Source organism: Cynocephalus volans, chromosome 13 (genome assembly GCF_027409185.1).
Source record: "Cynocephalus volans isolate mCynVol1 chromosome 13, mCynVol1.pri, whole genome shotgun sequence".
Lineage (NCBI taxonomy): Eukaryota > Metazoa > Chordata > Mammalia > Dermoptera > Cynocephalidae > Cynocephalus > Cynocephalus volans.
In genome coordinates, this window is record NC_084472.1 from 101,421,707 (window position 1) to 101,438,315 (window position 16,609).

General features: G+C 54.5%; 1 protein-coding gene across 1 annotated transcript; it reads right to left on the reverse strand.

The window, feature by feature from the left end:
• Positions 1-2,120: 2,120 nt before the first annotated feature.
• DUSP4 (dual specificity phosphatase 4) lies at positions 2,121-15,824 on the reverse strand. Its single transcript, XM_063077090.1, has 4 exons — positions 14,949-15,824; positions 5,713-5,858; positions 4,487-4,706; positions 2,121-3,902 (listed from the first exon to the last, which is right to left on the reverse strand). The coding sequence occupies exons 1-4, from the start codon at positions 15,379-15,381 to the stop codon at positions 3,517-3,519; spliced, it is 1,185 nt and encodes a 394-aa protein (XP_062933160.1). The 5' UTR covers positions 15,382-15,824; the 3' UTR covers positions 2,121-3,516.
• Between the last annotated feature and the right edge of the window lie 785 nt (positions 15,825-16,609).

The following is a 16,609-nucleotide window of genomic DNA, read 5'->3' on the forward strand; positions in this document are numbered from 1 at the left end:
AATGTATTTATTTTTCTTCAAATGATCATTTTCAAGCAATAAATAAAAACAGACATGTTGACTTTTCTAAAAAACTAAATCAAACAAAAATCCCCTAAACTATATACACTACAGAAATACAGGCATATCAAATGTAGAAATGACATCACTCTGAAAGATGGGGCTATTTACACAAGTCACACGTATTGCATTATCGTCTTCAAGAAGTCTCTTCCATGAATGACTCATGAACCCTAAGGAAGGGCAGGGTACTGGGGGGAAGGGAAACCTTCCAAGGGGAGACAATGTCCATCTTTCTTGATGGACAAGAAACTTTCAAGGAGAAACATCGACATCCAGACATTGTTTTGAGACCCCTAGCAATGCTCCACAGATCAGCTGGCTTTCCAGCATGAAAGGATGTATCTTGTCCCTCTGCTGGACTGGGGGTGGCAAAGACCATGCCAAAGCCAGTGACACACCCGAGACAAGCTAGCTCTATCAAAACCTGGCCTCTAACAGCACCTCGCCATCCAGAAAGCAAGGAGTTTCCCAACCTTGGCTGCACATGGAAAGCACCTGAGGAGCTTTGAAACATACTGATGCCTGGGGCCCACCCACAGAAGTTCTGGTTTAATAGTCTAGGACAGCCTAGCTACCAGGGTCTTAAAAGCTCCCCGAGGGATTCTAATGGGCAGCCGCAGTGACCACCGTTTTAACTACTGTAGGCCTGGTGGCCAACTCCCAGTCTCTAGCGCCTTCCCCTCACATCCCAATCAACCCTCCTACCTAACCTCTCGCCACCTTCCCGAGGATTTTCAAATTTTTCTCATGCCTTCCCAACCTTGTTGAAAACTCTGAAGTCCAGTTGGGATGAGCACCTGAGCAACATGGCTTCAGGCAGAAATGACCACAGCTGGGACTGACTGGCCACCTGCTCACTGGCATTTCAGCCTAACACTGCTCTGTGGGAAAGTTTGGTCCATTTCCCCTAGGGCTCCTCCACAAACACCTCAGACAAGATTCCAGGGGGGAACCTGCAGCATTCCTCATTCTCTACAGAATATCCAATGAGCCTACTGCCCTTTGGGGCCAACAGCAAAGCTGCCCATCAGTGAGAGGCGCAACGCTTTCTGGCCATTACAGAAGTTTCCTGTCACCAGAAGTCACTTCGTGGGAGGGAGGGAGGGATGCCTATTAAAGCCCATCGACCCTCTGGATTGACCCTTCATCAGAGCTATTCCAAGTCATCAAAGAAGCTTCTGATGGGAGAACAACAGAAGAGTCCCCTTTGCCAATCAAGCCAATGCCCTATTTTCTTCCTAAGAGTTTTTAGACTCATTCTGTTATCAAGTGCAAAGAGATGGCTTTATAAATAGCTGTTTGACACTGTCACAGAAGACTTGAATTGGGAAGCAGGGAAAAGACATCTGGAGCTAGTCCTGAGTTCCGACTGTCCGTGTGAAATCCAGTCTGGAAAAGCAGGATAGTTTTTGGCACATGTACACTCATTCTATAAAAAGTGAATCTCTTCGGCAGGCTGCCCACCTTGCCCGCTCACGCAGCCCCTGCCCACGCCTGCCTGCTGTTGGGACCCATGGCTTTTCAGCTACAGAACCCACTCGACCTCATTCTTCACCAGGCATGAAGCGACTTCCAGGAGTCAAGGAAAAAGTGGGAATGTCCAACTGTGCTGTCTCTAAATGGGTCCATTGTTCGGGAACCCCATCCCCTCCCTCCGTGCCTTACCCTTCACTCTTCAACCAAGCAGCTCCCAGGGGAGGCAGGGAGCCTCTCTGGCTTTCCTAAAAACAGGAAGCAGGAACTCCAGCCTCACCCACACGGCTTGATAAATGCAGAACCACTGATGCCAACACAGATTCAGGGTTCATGGAAGGAAATGGAACGAATCTGGTCCTGCCTGCGGTGCCAGACGAGAAACTCGGGATTTATGGGTGAGGAAGAATGTTCACTTAGATTTAGACTCTCAAAAGAGCTGAAAAAGCATGCTCTCACTCTAGACAAGTTTGCATTCACCTCTAACCTGGCACTCCAGAACAACAGCTCCACAATACTACAAATGAAATGACGTGTATGTTCCCTCCCCCCACCCCCCATCCCTCCCCGCAGAAAACGTATCCTCCTTCCTCCAAAGCCACTCCTCCGTTTGGAAAGTCCCCTTAAAATGGCATTATTCCAAGTAAGGATTCAGAATAGCTCCCAAGCCCCATGATGCACATTTTACTGGGGCCACCCTCCAAGCCGAGTCTGCCCCGACCCCACCTCAACCCCACCTTGCTGATGCTGTTGCCCTTAAAGGACTTCAAGGAGACCTGAAATGTGGTGTCCACTCCCCTTTTGATTCAAGAGGGCCTTTGAAAATACTCACCTAACCAGGAACTTTCAGAATGCAAGAATTCATTGGCATACTTCAAGTAAAACCCCTAAAATTAAAACCTTTGAATTATGCAAAAGAGAAAAGATGGTGCTTCATCTTACAAAAGGATTCATTTCAGGTATGTCTCTAGTTATCTGGTTTCCCCAATGGCTTTGCCAAATGATTCACTGTAGGAAAATCTGAATTGCACCCAATTTTCTAGGAGCACCTTATGTCATATGGCATTTATTACAGATGATACATAGGTCTATGAGAAAAATGCTCCAACCACCATATTCATCAGCAGAGAGAAAAGGTTGTATTGTTGGGGTCTAAAATTGCTTCAGTGGCCTGTGTACCCAGGAACCAGCTTCAAAAGTAACTGAGAAGTCGTCCTTTCCTTCCTCCTCCCACCTGCCTGCTTCTCAATGGCAATAGATGCAGGCTGTCGTCATGCCAGCTCGTATGTACCCACAAGATACCGTTTACTTCCCACTGCTGACGACTGCACGCTGTCGTCCTCCACTGCTGACATCAACATAAACGTCCTAAACCCACTGTCACCAGACTCCTTGTACTTACATACTCTGAGGAATTCTTCATAAATACTTCTATTTATTACTAAGCATAATTATTCACCTGGTGGTGACCTAGAAATGAATACCTGTACTAGAAGATTTCCCTTAAAAAACAAAATTCCTGGAACTACAACGACGACAACAAGGAGACAGCACACAGGACCAGGCACTTCTGGCAAACTTTCCTTCTTGTCTCTTCCCTTTCCCTCCCCCCTACTCCCCACTTCATAAAACTCGTTGGGCACATTTGCCAGGATCTGTGGGTTTCATAACTTCAAGCCTTACTGCTTAAAAAAATGAGGTAAGAAATTTCTATCTGAAAAGCAAAACTGACACATAAACCAGACCAAGGTCTTCCCTGGCTGCAGAGACAGCCGTTATTGCTCTAAGTTGGAGTATTTTGTTTGTTTGCTTTTAACATGTATTCAAAGTCCTTATTGCCATTCTAGCTGGGCCCGTGGCTGGCCGAGAAGGAATGGATGTGGAAGGAGCTTGGTCACCTGCCCCCAGCTGGTGAGTCCCGACTTGCTGCCCACCCCCTTGCTGAGAGCCACCTCTGGCACTGGGGTCCCCAGCGTGGCTCTAGCAGCTGGGGGAAGTGGTGATGGGGCTGTGCAGGTAGGGCAGGCTGCTGGGGGTCGAGTGCACGCCCACCGAGACCGGGAAACTGAAGACAAACTGGGACGTGGGCGTGGGGGTGGCCTTGCCCCGCTCGCGCAGGGGGCCTGACGGGCTGGCGGCCTCTGCAGCACAGGACGTGGCCAGCACCTGGGACTCGAACTGCAGCAGCTGCCCCATGAAGCTGAAGTTGGGAGAGATGACGCTCCGGCGCTGCTTGACGAACTCAAAGGCCTCCTCCAGCCTCACCCGCTTCTTCATCATCAGGTAGGCCAGGCAGATGGTGGCCGAGCGCGAGATGCCCGCCTGGCAGTGCACCAGCACGCGCCCGCGGCAGTCCTTCACTGCATCTGGGGCACAGAACAGGCAGCGTTAGTGCCGCAAGTGGCAGGTGCATGTGGCAAAAGTCGGGATGTGAGGCTGGGGGGACAACTTGACAAGTGTTGGAGGACAGGGCACTCGCACTGGAGGAAGAGCCATGCTAGACTGGGGAGGAAGAGGGAAGGAAACCCCACGTGGGAAGGACCCTAGAATTCCACCCATGCCAGGGTGAACTGCGACCTGACCAGACAAAAGCACTACGCTTGGGAAGGCGCGTGCTGGCCAGCTAAATCCTCTCACACCTTCAAGGATTTCCACCTGCAGGACCAAAACAATGGCCCAGCTCTCCCTGTCTTCCTCCGCATCCAAGAGTCCTCACCGTCTAGACGTCTGGACCCAGGCAAGGAGGAGGCGTGTGGCTCTCTAACTAAGCACGTGTGCAGGAGTTCATCTTCCCACTCCCACCCACCACAGCATCCAATGGGCAAGCCTTCCTACTGAGGAAGAGGGGAGCTGGGGACACCCTGCAGACGATGCCTACGTCCCACCGCCCACATGCAGGTGACAAGCGGCTCCCTCTCATCCTCCCCGACCGAGGCCAGGGCCAGCCTACCGATATACTCGATGGCTTCCATGAACCAGGAGCTGATGTCGGCCTTGTGGTTGTCTTCCACTGGGATGCACTTGTACTGATAGTGCCCTTCAAAGTGGTTGGGGCAGTCCGAGGAAACATTCAGCAGGGCCGTGATCCCCAGGGCATCCAGCATGTCTCTCCGGGCAGCATGGTAGGCACTGCCGAGGTAGAGGAAGGGAAGGATCTCCACAGGACCCCCCTGCACCAGAGACGGGAAACAAAGGCCCCCCACCATGAGTGGAAGGCAACCAGGAGAAGGGCTGAGACGGCTGGGGTGGGGAGAAGTCTGTCGGAGGTGGGCTTCCCAGGTCCTGGGGAGATATCCACTGGACACAGCCCAACCATTCCCCCTTATCCTCTTGGAGCTCCTGGAGGGGGTGGATGGGCCCCATGGGCCTTCACGCTCTGCTCGTGGGCAGAGAGGCCAGGCCAGGTAAAGCCTCGTGGGCCCCTGCTGGCTGAAGCTGCCCCTCCCCCACGACAAATGCAGCGGCAGGCACAAGGCTGGCCCTGCCACACTGTCAAGAGCCTCCACCTGCTAACTGGCGAGCTAGCTGTTGTGTGGTTCAGGTACAGATGCATCTTGGCCTCCTGGTCAAGAGGAGGTATCCTGGGAAAATGAGGCAATACTGTCTTAAATTTATGACAAGGGATTTGGGGGACAGAGTGGCTGGATCCAGTAACTTCACTGCCTGCCCTTCTAACTAAAAGGGCTGGAGGGGTGGGCTCGTGAGAAACGGAGCGGCTTGAGCCCCTCTCCTTAGAGGGAGGGTGGTTGACCACTTATGTCCAATTGTCATTTACAATTGGCTGGTACATGGGGGACAGCCTGGTTACTGGGGACTGGGGATACGGTCCATGGCCCACTCCCTCAAAGAGGGGTGTCCTCTCAGCTTCTTATACAGCAGGTCACACGCGTCTTCCAGCAAGCCTCCTCACTTGTCCGCACACAATTCTAGAGGCTAAGCCAGGACAAAGCGTCTTTATGTTTTTCTTAAGTGAGGGTGATGAGAGGGGAGGGGAGGAATTCCGAGGAATAAACGCACACTACCTAACACCCCACCCCAATACTCAGTGTTCCCCACATTCTCCCCAAATTGAGAAGTTGCATTCGAAGCCCTTAAAAAAAAAAAATCAGAACTCTGGAAAGTGTGTCTCTACATTGCCCCAGCCCCTCACTCCCAGGCTCTGTGTCCCCAGTCTACCTGGTCGTGCAGTGGGGTCCCGCAGGAGCTGCAGCCCAGGTCCAGGGACTCCGTGGTGCTGGGGGGTACTGGGGGTGGGATGGCTGCCAGGGCCTTGGTTTTGGAACAGAATTCTGGGTATTCGGAGGAAAACCTCTCGTAGCCACCTGTAAAGAAGAAAGAAGTTTAGGTTAACGGGGTCCCTAAGCCAGCAGGACATCAGAAAGAACTTGAATCCTACCAGACAGACTAAGGAGAGAAGTTGGGAAGCTGGGGGCTAGTTGGGTCTGTATTTGCCACTGGGCGGCGCTGTGGGCCTAGCGATAAGGCTATAGAGACTTTTCCAGAGCCTACATTCAGCCAAGACTGCATCTGAGGGCTGGAAGGTTGCTGGGGACTCCAGGACTGCTTTATGCACAAAAGTTCTGTTTGGAAAAAAGATATACAATAGAAGATGTGCAGAAGAGACTCCTTCCGGAGGGAATGGCCACCGTGGGCTTCCATGAGCACTGAGGCAGCTGTGCCCGGGGCCTGTAAGGATGCCTGTCACCCACCGACTCCAGCTCTGCATTTGCAGAGGTTCTCCGACGTGGGTAAGAAGAAAAAAAATTACCATGGCACCAGCCTTTCTGGATCTCAGCAATTGAGCAGACACCAATCACCCTTGCCCGGCTTTATGAACAGCTGTTTCATCGACAAGGGCCAAAACAAGAGGAAATGGGCTTAAATCTAAATAATCCCTCTTGCTACATACAGGTTAGGGGCAAGGGAGGATTTCCTGACCTGAGAGTTGATAAGCCCCAGGATGGTTATCTGTGGGATCAACTTCCGGAGAAGGGAGGTCTTTTAAATTAAAAAAAAAAAAAAAGATAAACAGCCAACTTATCTGGGACAGCGTGAATGCCAACCAGAGAAGGCCCTGAGAGGGTGGAGGTGGGCAGGGACACACTCCCAGGAGAAGACAGACACTCGAGCCTGTACCTCTGATTTTCTTGGGCTCTCTGGGACTTTGCTTTGCTGACAACTTCCAATCTCCTGTCAATGTTTGGCCCTGCTGCTATTTTTATTTTGCAGTTCCCATAGGACCAGAAATGAACTATATTAATTCAGTAGGGCCTGCATATTGTGGAACAGCCACGAACAGACCCATTCAACTACACGTTGGCTGAGGGTCCCGTGTGCAGCTGGCACCTGTCAGTCTTGATGACTGTGACACAGGGCCACTCTTCCCTACAGCCATGCAGTCACCTTCCAATGTGCAGACATGTGATGGTTACTCAATCACTTGTCCCGAATCCCAGCCCCAGAGACGGCTTCCTACTGCTTCTGAGAGGGAGGAAAGTGACTCTTTGACACATCACACGCTTACAGAAACAGGGCACACGGACGTCTTCTCCTCCCACCGGAGGCTGCTCTCTTCCCCTCTGCTCCCTGCCTCAGGATATAAATGGGTCTCTTTTGGTCACAGGCTCTCGTTCCTGCTGAGTCATAGTGACCAACCTTCCCGGACGGAAACCAGTGCTCCAGCTTTGGACATGCAAGTGGCCTTGGTGGCCATCTCATCAAAGGAGCACCCTTCCCTGACAGTAGAACCCAAGTCCCCTTTCCTCATAAGGGATGACAGTGTGGCGGGAGAAGGAGCCAACAAACACGTGCAGCTGAAGCCCCTCGGATGGGGAGCTTCAGTCAGCACGCTGCCCTTCGGAGGAAACAGGAGGGGAGACAGAGGGACGGACACACGAGACTGAACACCTACAGCAAAGCCGCCCCTTGTTACTCTATGTACTTCTACAGGACTTGACGGTTTTTTAACAAAATGATCCTTGTGTCTATTACATAATTTGAGCTATCAAAACACATTTTTTTAAAAAAAAGAAACGTAAGACACAAGTGGTGCCCTGCAAAAGCTCACCACCTAGACATGCACACAAACTGCCCCCATCTGAAAGCAATGGCTGGCCTTGGCACTGCCCAGGGCAAGTTCAAGGTCACAGAATGGGAGCAGAAGCGGGAGGAGCCTCAGACTGCCTGAACGTCCTTCCCATTGCTGAGGAGTTACAGAGCAGGGCCGAGACTGCAGCTCCAGGAAAGAGCACAGGCTTTGCAGTCAGGCCGCATCCCAGCCCTGTGAATCCCAGCTGTGCTGCCGGGCCTGGCGTGTAACCTCTCTGAGCCTCCTCCTCGGCTGTAAAAGGTGGTGAACTGTCCCCTCACAGAGCCCTTCCAGGACTGACTCCAACAGCCAGTGCCTGGAACCCGGCATCGGGGAGACGCATAAGGAAGGTTTCCTTTCCTGGCACCTAATCTGAGGGGCGCCCACAGTGGAGATCCTCGAAGACCACAGAGGAACAAGGGAGCTGCGTGATGCTGGCAACTTCCCGGACTGTGGACAGCCCTCCTCCCCTGGCTTTATTGTTTTTTTTCCAGTCGGGTCTTGAGACCTGGGAGATAAGACGGAGGAAGGGCAGGGGTACCGCACTTCCCGAGCCCTACATTCCCTTCCCAAGGGTGAGCATCGGCTGCTGGCTCAGCAGAAGCTGCGGAGGGCCTGGGGCCAGCTGCTGACCAGGGCGGCGGGGGAGGCGGGGACAGGCAGTTGAGTGGGCAGGACCCAGGTGACCCAGAGAGTGGGGGAAAAGCCAGATCAGGCCTCAGGGGGGCTGTTTGTCGTCTCTCCCAGGCCCAGGCTGATCCTAAGAGGACAGAGAGCAATTGGCCTGGAAAAGACACCACTGGAACTCAGCAGAAAAGTGACTACTGAAAAGTCGTCATTCTCTCTGGGAGATTTTCAAAGAACAAGCAAAAAGGAAGTGAAGAAGCAAATTAGCCCCAGGGACAGGAGCCCTGGGAGGTTCTCGTCCCTGACAGTGGCAGCCCCTGGAGGGTTTTTACCTCCTGACTGCTGCTAGCTTGGCATCTGTGGCTGATTGTCATAGGGTGCAACAGTAAAAGGAGCTCCTTCTGGTGGGGCTGCAGGCTGTGGTCAAGCTCATGCAGAAGGTTGAGTGCAAGTTAGCATCTACCCACAGGACGGAAGAAATCACTCAAGTCCGCACCCCACAGGGTCACACCCTAGTAAGTTGTCTCTGGATATCAGATCCATGTTAATAAAAATTATAGCCACAATTAAGAGGGATTGCTTACTACGTGCAGGCTCTTGTGGCAGGCATGACGAGTCTCAATTTCACAGAATAGGAAGCCAAGGTGCAGGGCAGCCAAGGCAGTGGCCTGGGCTCCCCACACAGGTAAGGGTGGCCTCAAAGCTAGACTTTTGGGGGCTGGCCAGAGAGCCCAGTTGGTTAAAGCACAGCCTTGTAACACCAAGGTCAAGGGTTCAGATCCTGTGCTAGCCAGCCGCCAAAAAAAACCAGCTAGACTTTGAACCTTTCCATCAGGAGCCCACCCTGCTACTCAGCCATCTCTGCCTGCCACCTCTTCCTTTAGGTGGCCCTTCTCTCGGGGGCACTACCTGATGGTTCCATATAGTGAAGACACAGACCTTGCATGCAAAACAGAGCAGATCCAAACAGGGCACTGCTGACATTTACCAAGTTCTGCTTCTAGCCAGAGGTTTAACTACACAGGCTGTTATCAAGGAGTTATGCCCAGCCTTTTTTTCCAATGGAATACAATATAATAGGAATTAGTAGAATGCATCGCATCTAAAGAGGGTATCATTTCATGGAACTTTTGTTTCAGGTGTGCATGTGTCCCTCTACTGGGTCATGACACAAATTAAAATGTATTTCTTACTGAGGGTGAGGTCAAAAAAGACTGTTTTAAGACTTCTTCCCCTCAGTACCTCTGACCCATGTCCAAATCTGTGCAAGTATCACAGCCACAGCCCTTTTGGCAAGAGCTAGATTTAGATAGCCAAGTTTTAACCAAAACTCCTGAAAGGGAACGCTTATTCCCATCATATACAAAGGGACTGGGCTGTACGCCAGCAGGTGTGCGGGAAGAACGAGCAGAGACAGACCTGGGCTGGACCCAGCTCTAGTTGTGGGAACTTGGGCAAGCACATTCCCTCCCACACCATACTTTTCCCCACCCTCAAAATGTAAGTAAGGGCTTAGGACTGTATAATGATCTCTAAGTTCCAACACTCAGTGATTCTAAACGTCCAGGATCTACTTACTCATTGGCCAGTTTTGCTGGCTCCAAAGCAGCAGGTGCCTGAAATCTACATTTCTATCTTTTGAATAAAATTTCTCAACAGATATGCCAATGAATTTTGACCTATCTTTTTCTACGGCCTATTGAATGTAATTCCTTAACAGATTTCCTATTAATTTTGACCTGTTTTTCCCACATCCTTATTTAAGAATAAACTTCCTGACTCTTATACCTCTCAGGCTGGCTGGTTAGCTCAGTTGGTGAGGGCGTGATGCTGATAACACAAGGTCAAGAGTTCAGGTCCCTGCCAGCCAGCCCTCTCATTTTCTCATCTTAATTTTAAAATTTGAAAGCCTAAAAAAAAAGGAGTATGATTTTCACCCGGATTACCTGAGGAATAACTAAAGTCCAAGTGCTTCCCTTGTTCTCACAAGCAAGGCAATTTTCAGTTTAGTGAAAATGACCCCCTGGCCGCAAGTCGTCCACAGCTGCCGCCCTGCCCTGCAGGCAGAGGAGATAACGTATGTAAAAGCGCTTTACAAAGGGCAGAAAATTCACCATGATAGGACTCTTACTGGGATCCATGACGGGAAGACTCTTCTGGTGATGACTATGGTCACGAATCTTAACGGAGCTGCCACTTTCTTCCCAGTACCCTGTCAACTCTCAGAATACCGCCTGTTCCCATACAGGGCTCATGGCCTTACTCTTGCCCAGCAAGCATGTCTGGGCCTGTCTGAAGGTCATTTGCCTTTGAGAGCGTCACTTTATGTGAGTGCTGACTTAGTAAGTGTCCATGTGAACGCCACGCAGTATTTCAAATTGACCTAAGTGGGCGTCTCACCTTGAGACTGCACACAGGGACGGGGACCTCCTCGGCCAGCTAGCCAACACCTACCGGGGTGCGGGGGGCTCCACCTGGTCTGCAGTCCCTCCCAGTCCCTCGGTGCTATCTGCTATGTTCAGCAAACTGGCTTCCGTTGGAGAGTAAACTTTTCTTCCTGTCATGCTTCCTCTCTGTGAGCTGAGAACTGCCTCCCAGTAAGGAAATCAGCTATCTGGTTTCACATGTTATTTTTTAAAGGAATTTCTTGGCTCTTTGAAACGGCCACCCTTTCTCTCTTTCTCAGTTTCCGGCGCAGCCCATCTTGGTGGGTGCAGCCCACTTCTCCTATTACTACCCAGAACAAGCCCGGGGAAGCTGTGGTGGTCTGCATAGGGATTTTTTTTCAAGTTTGTGCTCTCAGTGGATACCTTTGCCCTGTTCTTTAGCTACTTTTGCTGGTTGGAAACTTCCCATTCAAATGCCACAAGTAGTGAGTCTGCTTCATTCATTGTAATTATTTAATCAATTACAACAGGGGTTGGAAATTATCTCTAAGGCCTATCGTTTAATAATTCTAACATTCCCAATCCTTGGCTGTCATGAGCACTGTGTTACGTCTCCCTGGAGGGAAAGAAAGGTATGCAGCCTCAGTATGCCACCGATCTCCTGGGGCACTAGAGAGAAAGGTATGCAGCCTCAGTATGCCACCGATCTCCTGGGGCACTAGAGAGAAAGGTATGCAGCCTCAGTATGCCACCGATCTCCTGGGGCACTAGAAAGAAAGGTATGCAGCCTCAGTATGCCACCGATCTCCTATAAAGCACAGAGATAGAGAGAGCAAAGACAGAAGACAGTCACCAGAGCTGCCAGGGCTGCTGGTTGTGCCCCCACTGCCCCCGTGCATTGTTGGCTTTATGGCTGTTTTCTACAAGAGGGTAATACCCGAGGCCGTGAGGTCAGGCCCAGGGACTAGCAGATACTAGAGGATACAGGACTTCCAACCTAGAGGGAGAGACTGGACCATCTACTTGTTCTTCCCAATTTCTCAAAACGGCTCCAGGCCAGCTTTCAAATCAGGACTTGAAAAAGAACTGACAAAGGTCATGAGCTGAGGTGAAATTTTAGACAGGAGGAAAGACCACGTTTCTATACCTGAAGTGTTTTTTTGCATAATAGACTAATTTGTGATTTGGAGATAACAGAGGTAAAGAATGACTTCTGTTAGGGTAGTAAGAAAATGATCTTTTTGTCTTTCTCTAATGATCAGGGGAGTCTGAAGTTCCAATCCAAGGATTTATGAAGGAAAGAGAGAAAGGGATTTCAAAGGAGATGTATACGATGATAAAACGTGAAAAACTGAAATTTCTAAACTGTCTCAAGAATGCCTTACAGGATTTCAAGTTAAATGAGCTTAGAAAAACTATCCCAGTGGGAACCTTTTACTAGAAAAAAGACAGAAAATGTAGGATTTTAGTTATAGATTTTAGCAAAACTTGGATATATTAGAAAATGTAAAGGCAGCGTTTTATTAATATTAACTAAATATTACTCCTGTCTCTATAACTCTTGCTTGCACAATCAGTTATTAACTACCTGCAACCAGTAATCCACTGCCCTTCAAAGTGGCAGAAACAGGAAAACTGGATTTTTACATGCAATTAATTAGTAGGATTAGATTGCTTTGGCAGGAAGGATTTTCCTTTCTGAAAACATCCCGTTGTTTTTACTGCCCTCCCCTCCCCCCAAGGATGGCAGACCCCAGCTCTCAAGTCTTCCCCTTGTTTCACCTGCACACTTTTACTCCACGTCCTCCAGCACGGGCTAAGTGAGATATACATAAAAGGCCCTCTCTTCCTAGCTATAAAATAAAATGAAAACCCCAGTGGGAACCAATTAATCAATTGCAAAACCAAACACAGTATGGCCTAGTAACCTCGCAGATGTTTTACAACCTCTACAAACGAGCTGGAAGATTCCCCCACTTCTGTGAATTTTAGGCGCGTCTTTCCAAGGGCAGGCTCCCTTTGCAGTTGAACTTCTGGCTACTCCTGGGGGACCTGTTTCTGAAGAGACAGAAGCTAAACCTGCGGCCCAGACACCCTCCATTTCGGAGGAGGTCGACTTTGAGACGCAGAGGGTGGTCCTCTCTGCCCGCATCGGTGCAGAGAGGAAGCAGCACAGGCCGCGGGAGGAAATTCTTCTTTTCCTTAGGCCAGGCACCTTGCCACCCACCACGGGACTGTCATTGTGCCCACAGGCTGCCTGTCCTTCCCAGTCTTTACGTCAGCATTAGCCTCGCCCTGGCTACAGCGCTGAGCGGCTCTCAGATCTGGCTCTCGGTCTCCGGAAGGGATTCGGGACGGGGACAGGGAGGTGCCGCCAGCTCTGGGGATAAACCTTAAAAACATGCCTCCCTGCCCGGAAGGGGGCCTAAGCATCTGCGCCCCCAGAAGCTCAAGGACCGAGGTCCAGGAGCCGCCTCTCCAGGGCGGTCCCCTCCGGATTTCCTCCAGGAAGAAAAACAAAACAAAACAAGTCCAGACTCCACGTGGTGCTAGAGCCGGGCCCCAGCCCTGCCGCGCTCCGGTGGCCCTGAGTTCAGAGGCCCGCGAAGGCAGCACGCGCTCGGGCTCTAAGTCTCGGAGAACGCCCTGGCCAGCCCCGGCCACTGGAAGGGACTCGCGTCCCCGAGCATTTTCTCTCCTTTCTCCCATCAGCGCCGGGGCGTTCAAACAATAGCGCAGACGCCCACCCCATGGTCTACGCGGTACCCGGGGCCGAGGGGGCGCGCTGCACGTGCGCCCGCGCGGGGCTCCCGGGCACGGCTCGACGCCCAGGACGGCGAGGCCGGCCCGCCCCAGCGCCCCAGCGCCCCGCTCGGCAGCTGGGCCTTCCGGGGCGAGCCCTCACCTGGCACCTTCTCTGAAAGCGCTTGGGGAGAAGGGAGGGGGCTGGGCTCCACTGGAGGTGCCAAAGACGGCCCTCACGGAAAAAGAAAGAGAAATCCGCAAAATCGCCTTAAGCGGTTCAACCAAAGGTCAACAGCAGCATTTCCCACCAGCTGACAGGTCAAATGGTCAGGAAACAAGTGCTGAGAACAAAGCCCCCCGCTGTTCAGCGGGGCAAAGCCGGCCGTGGCACTGAGCAGTTCTGTTGTGCTTTCTGGAGCGGGCGGTGGGACGAGGTCCCCCCACCTCCTTCCCTCCGGGGTGAACAGGGCCGGAGAGGAAAGGAAAGGACGGGCGGGCGCGGGGCGCCTGCAGCGAGAGGGTGGCTCTTTGGTGGCAGGGGTCTGAAGCGCCTCTCCGGCTCGGAAGCCAAGAGCCGACCCTGACGAAAGAATGCGCGGAATGCGGCGGCGGGGAAGGGGCGCAGCGCGGCAGGGGGCGCCCCCAGCCCACACGCCCTGCCCGCGCCCCAGCCCCAGGGCGGCGGACAGACCCGGCCCAGCAGGTGCCGCGGGCGGGCGCACGGCCCCTCCAGTGACTCGGGATAGCACGCGGTCCTGGCGAGGCTTCGGGCTGCAAACGGGATGAGGCACCCCCTCCCCCTCCCCGTCCCCCACCGCCACCGAGAGCTTCGCCAGGGTTCACTTCAATCAGGCACGCGTCGCCCACAGATAGTGGAGAATTGTGTCTGAACAAAAGGTCGTAGTTCGTCGCCGCCCGGCTCTGCAGGGGGTGGAGGCACCGTTCCGCCCGGCGTCCCCCAGCCTCCCGCTCCCGGAGCCCGGGTCTAGACCCCGGCGGGGGCGTCAGCCACCTTCCAGGCGGAGGTCGGAGCTGGGCAGCGGGGGACGAGGCACAGAGCGCTCCCCACACTGTCTGCAGCCCAGTCCGCGTTGCTGCGTTCACCAAGGGCCGGTCTCCAGTCGAAGCGGCGGGGCCGATCCCACCTCCGAGCTCATCCTGCTTCACTCCCTTCCCCACCTCTCGAGTTCTCGAGGATGGACTCGGCGCAGGGCCCCGGCAGGCCAAACCAGCAGGCCTGTCTCGTCCTCGTCCTGGGCGCACTTCCCGGGACTGAAGAACCGTTTTATCGAGTGTAAATAAACGCGGCGTCGCCAGAACGGGGGCGGAATTGTAGGTGACCGGGAAGACGCGCCCGCGCCGTCCCCGAGGACTTGGAGCTCGCACTCGCACAGAAACGCACAAAAACCTTGCCCACCCGCGCACATCGACACGCACAAAGGAATGTGCGGGGACCCGCGCAGTCACGAGTCACCCCGGGCACGCCTCCCCACGTCCCGCGAGGCGCAAGCAGCTAAGCGCCCGTGCACCGACCCGCCACCTCGCGCCCCGGCGCCCGCCTTTACCTTTGAGCAGGCAGATGTCTGTGCGCTCGGCGTTGCGGCGCAGCGCCTGCACGACCAGCGACACGGTGCTGTCCTCGCGGAGGCTCTCGGCGCGCGGGCTGCGCTCGTCGTAGACGATGACGGCCGAGTAGAGGCCGGAGCGCAGGCGGGCGCGCACCTCCTCCTCGGCGGGCAGGATCTGCTCCAGGCTCACGGAGCCCTTGGCCCGCCGCCGCACGATGGTGTTGCAGCGCACGTTAACCGAGCCTCGGATGTAGCCCGCGCTGTGCGCCAGGAACGGTCTGCAGTCCAGCAGCAGGCACTTGCCGCCGCTCAGCAGCCCCAAGGCGCCGGGGCTGCCGCTGCCGCCCGCGCCGCCGCCGTTCTCGTCCCGGTTCATCAGCCGTTTGAGCACACTGCAGTCCATCTCCCGCAGCTCGTCCATCGTCACCATGGTCTCCGGCGAAATGAGGCCGCTAGGCGCGCGAGGAAGCCAAGGGCACACCCGGGCCAGGCAGGCTGCGGGAAGGGGCCGGCGAGGGCTAGGAGGGGGCGCCTGCAGAAGTGGCCGAAAACTTGGTCCCCGGAGGCTCTCCCAGTCCCCGGCCTCCCGCAGCCTCGCGCTCACATCGCAGTCGCAGCACTCTCGGGGGCCGAGCAGGACGGCGCGCGGCGCGGAGGGAGAGGTGGCGGTGGACGGCGGTGTGTCCCCTCTGGTGTTGCCTGTCGTGTGTGCTGCGGTTGAGCCGCGCCTGCCGCCGCCGGCGCCGGGGCTCCCCACGCACCGCCGGAGCTCCGCGCACTGCCCCAGCCAGAGTTTCCTCCTCGGCTTATAGATTCATTAACGCTCCCCGCTCTCCCGGCGGGGGGGACGCATTACTCGCCCGCGAGGCTCCGCCTCTTTCCATTCTGAGCCTGGCGCCCTCCCCCCGCCCCTCCCCGGCGCGTGAATGGAGCGCCGGCCGCTGGCGCTGGTCACGGGGACGCGACGTCACAAAGAGCGGAGTAAACAGGGCGCTCGGCGCTCGCCGCCAGGCCCATTCATAAAACTGAGCCCGAGAGGAAGAGGGAGGCGGCCTCCGACCCGCCGGCTCGCGGCGCGCCCGGGCTTTGTGAATGGAGCGCGGCGGCCCCTCCGGGCCTCCGCCCGCGCTTCCTGCGCCCGCGGGCCGCCCCGCAGCCTCCCCACGCCGGTCGGCGGTCGGCGCAGAGAAAGTGGCCAGCGAGAGGCCTGCCTGACGGAGCCCAGGGCTCGGGCGCGAGCTTTCGCCCCCTTTGTACCCCCGCGCCTTCCCGGGGGCCGTCTCGCAGGCCTCGCCCCCGTGCCCGGTGGAGAGGGGGACGCTGCACCGCCCCCCGGCCCGCCGGTTTTCTTAGTGCGACTCCAAAGCTTATGCATGAGCGTGATCGATTTTCATCCTAAGCCACTAAATCAGCTTCAGAGCTTGGCCTGGAACGTGGGCAAACCTCAGCTTAGGCGATGAAGGACAACGTCCTCCCGGCGCGAGTCCAGCCGTGGGGGCGAGGTGTGGGGGTTGTCGCTTTACAGCCCAGAGGGCGTGCTGGGAGAGCGGGCTGCGACCCCGTCCACGCCTCCTGAAGGACGTGTGTTTAACCCGGGCGGAGGGAGGCCGGCGTCTTCGGCTTTGGGGACAGCCCTTGCTCCATCTTGTGAATTATCT

Coding starts and splice junctions, on each gene's coding strand:
- DUSP4 (XM_063077090.1), bottom strand. CDS start 15,381: ATGGTGACGATGGACGAGCTGCGGGAGATGGACTGCAGTGTGCTCAAA. Junction 5,859..14,948: donor AGACATCTGCCTGCTCAAAG/GTAAAGGCGGGC, acceptor TCTTCTTTACAG/GTGGCTACGAGAGGTTTTCC. Junction 4,707..5,712: donor GGACCCCACTGCACGACCAG/GTAGACTGGGGA, acceptor TCTCTGGTGCAG/GGGGGTCCTGTGGAGATCCT.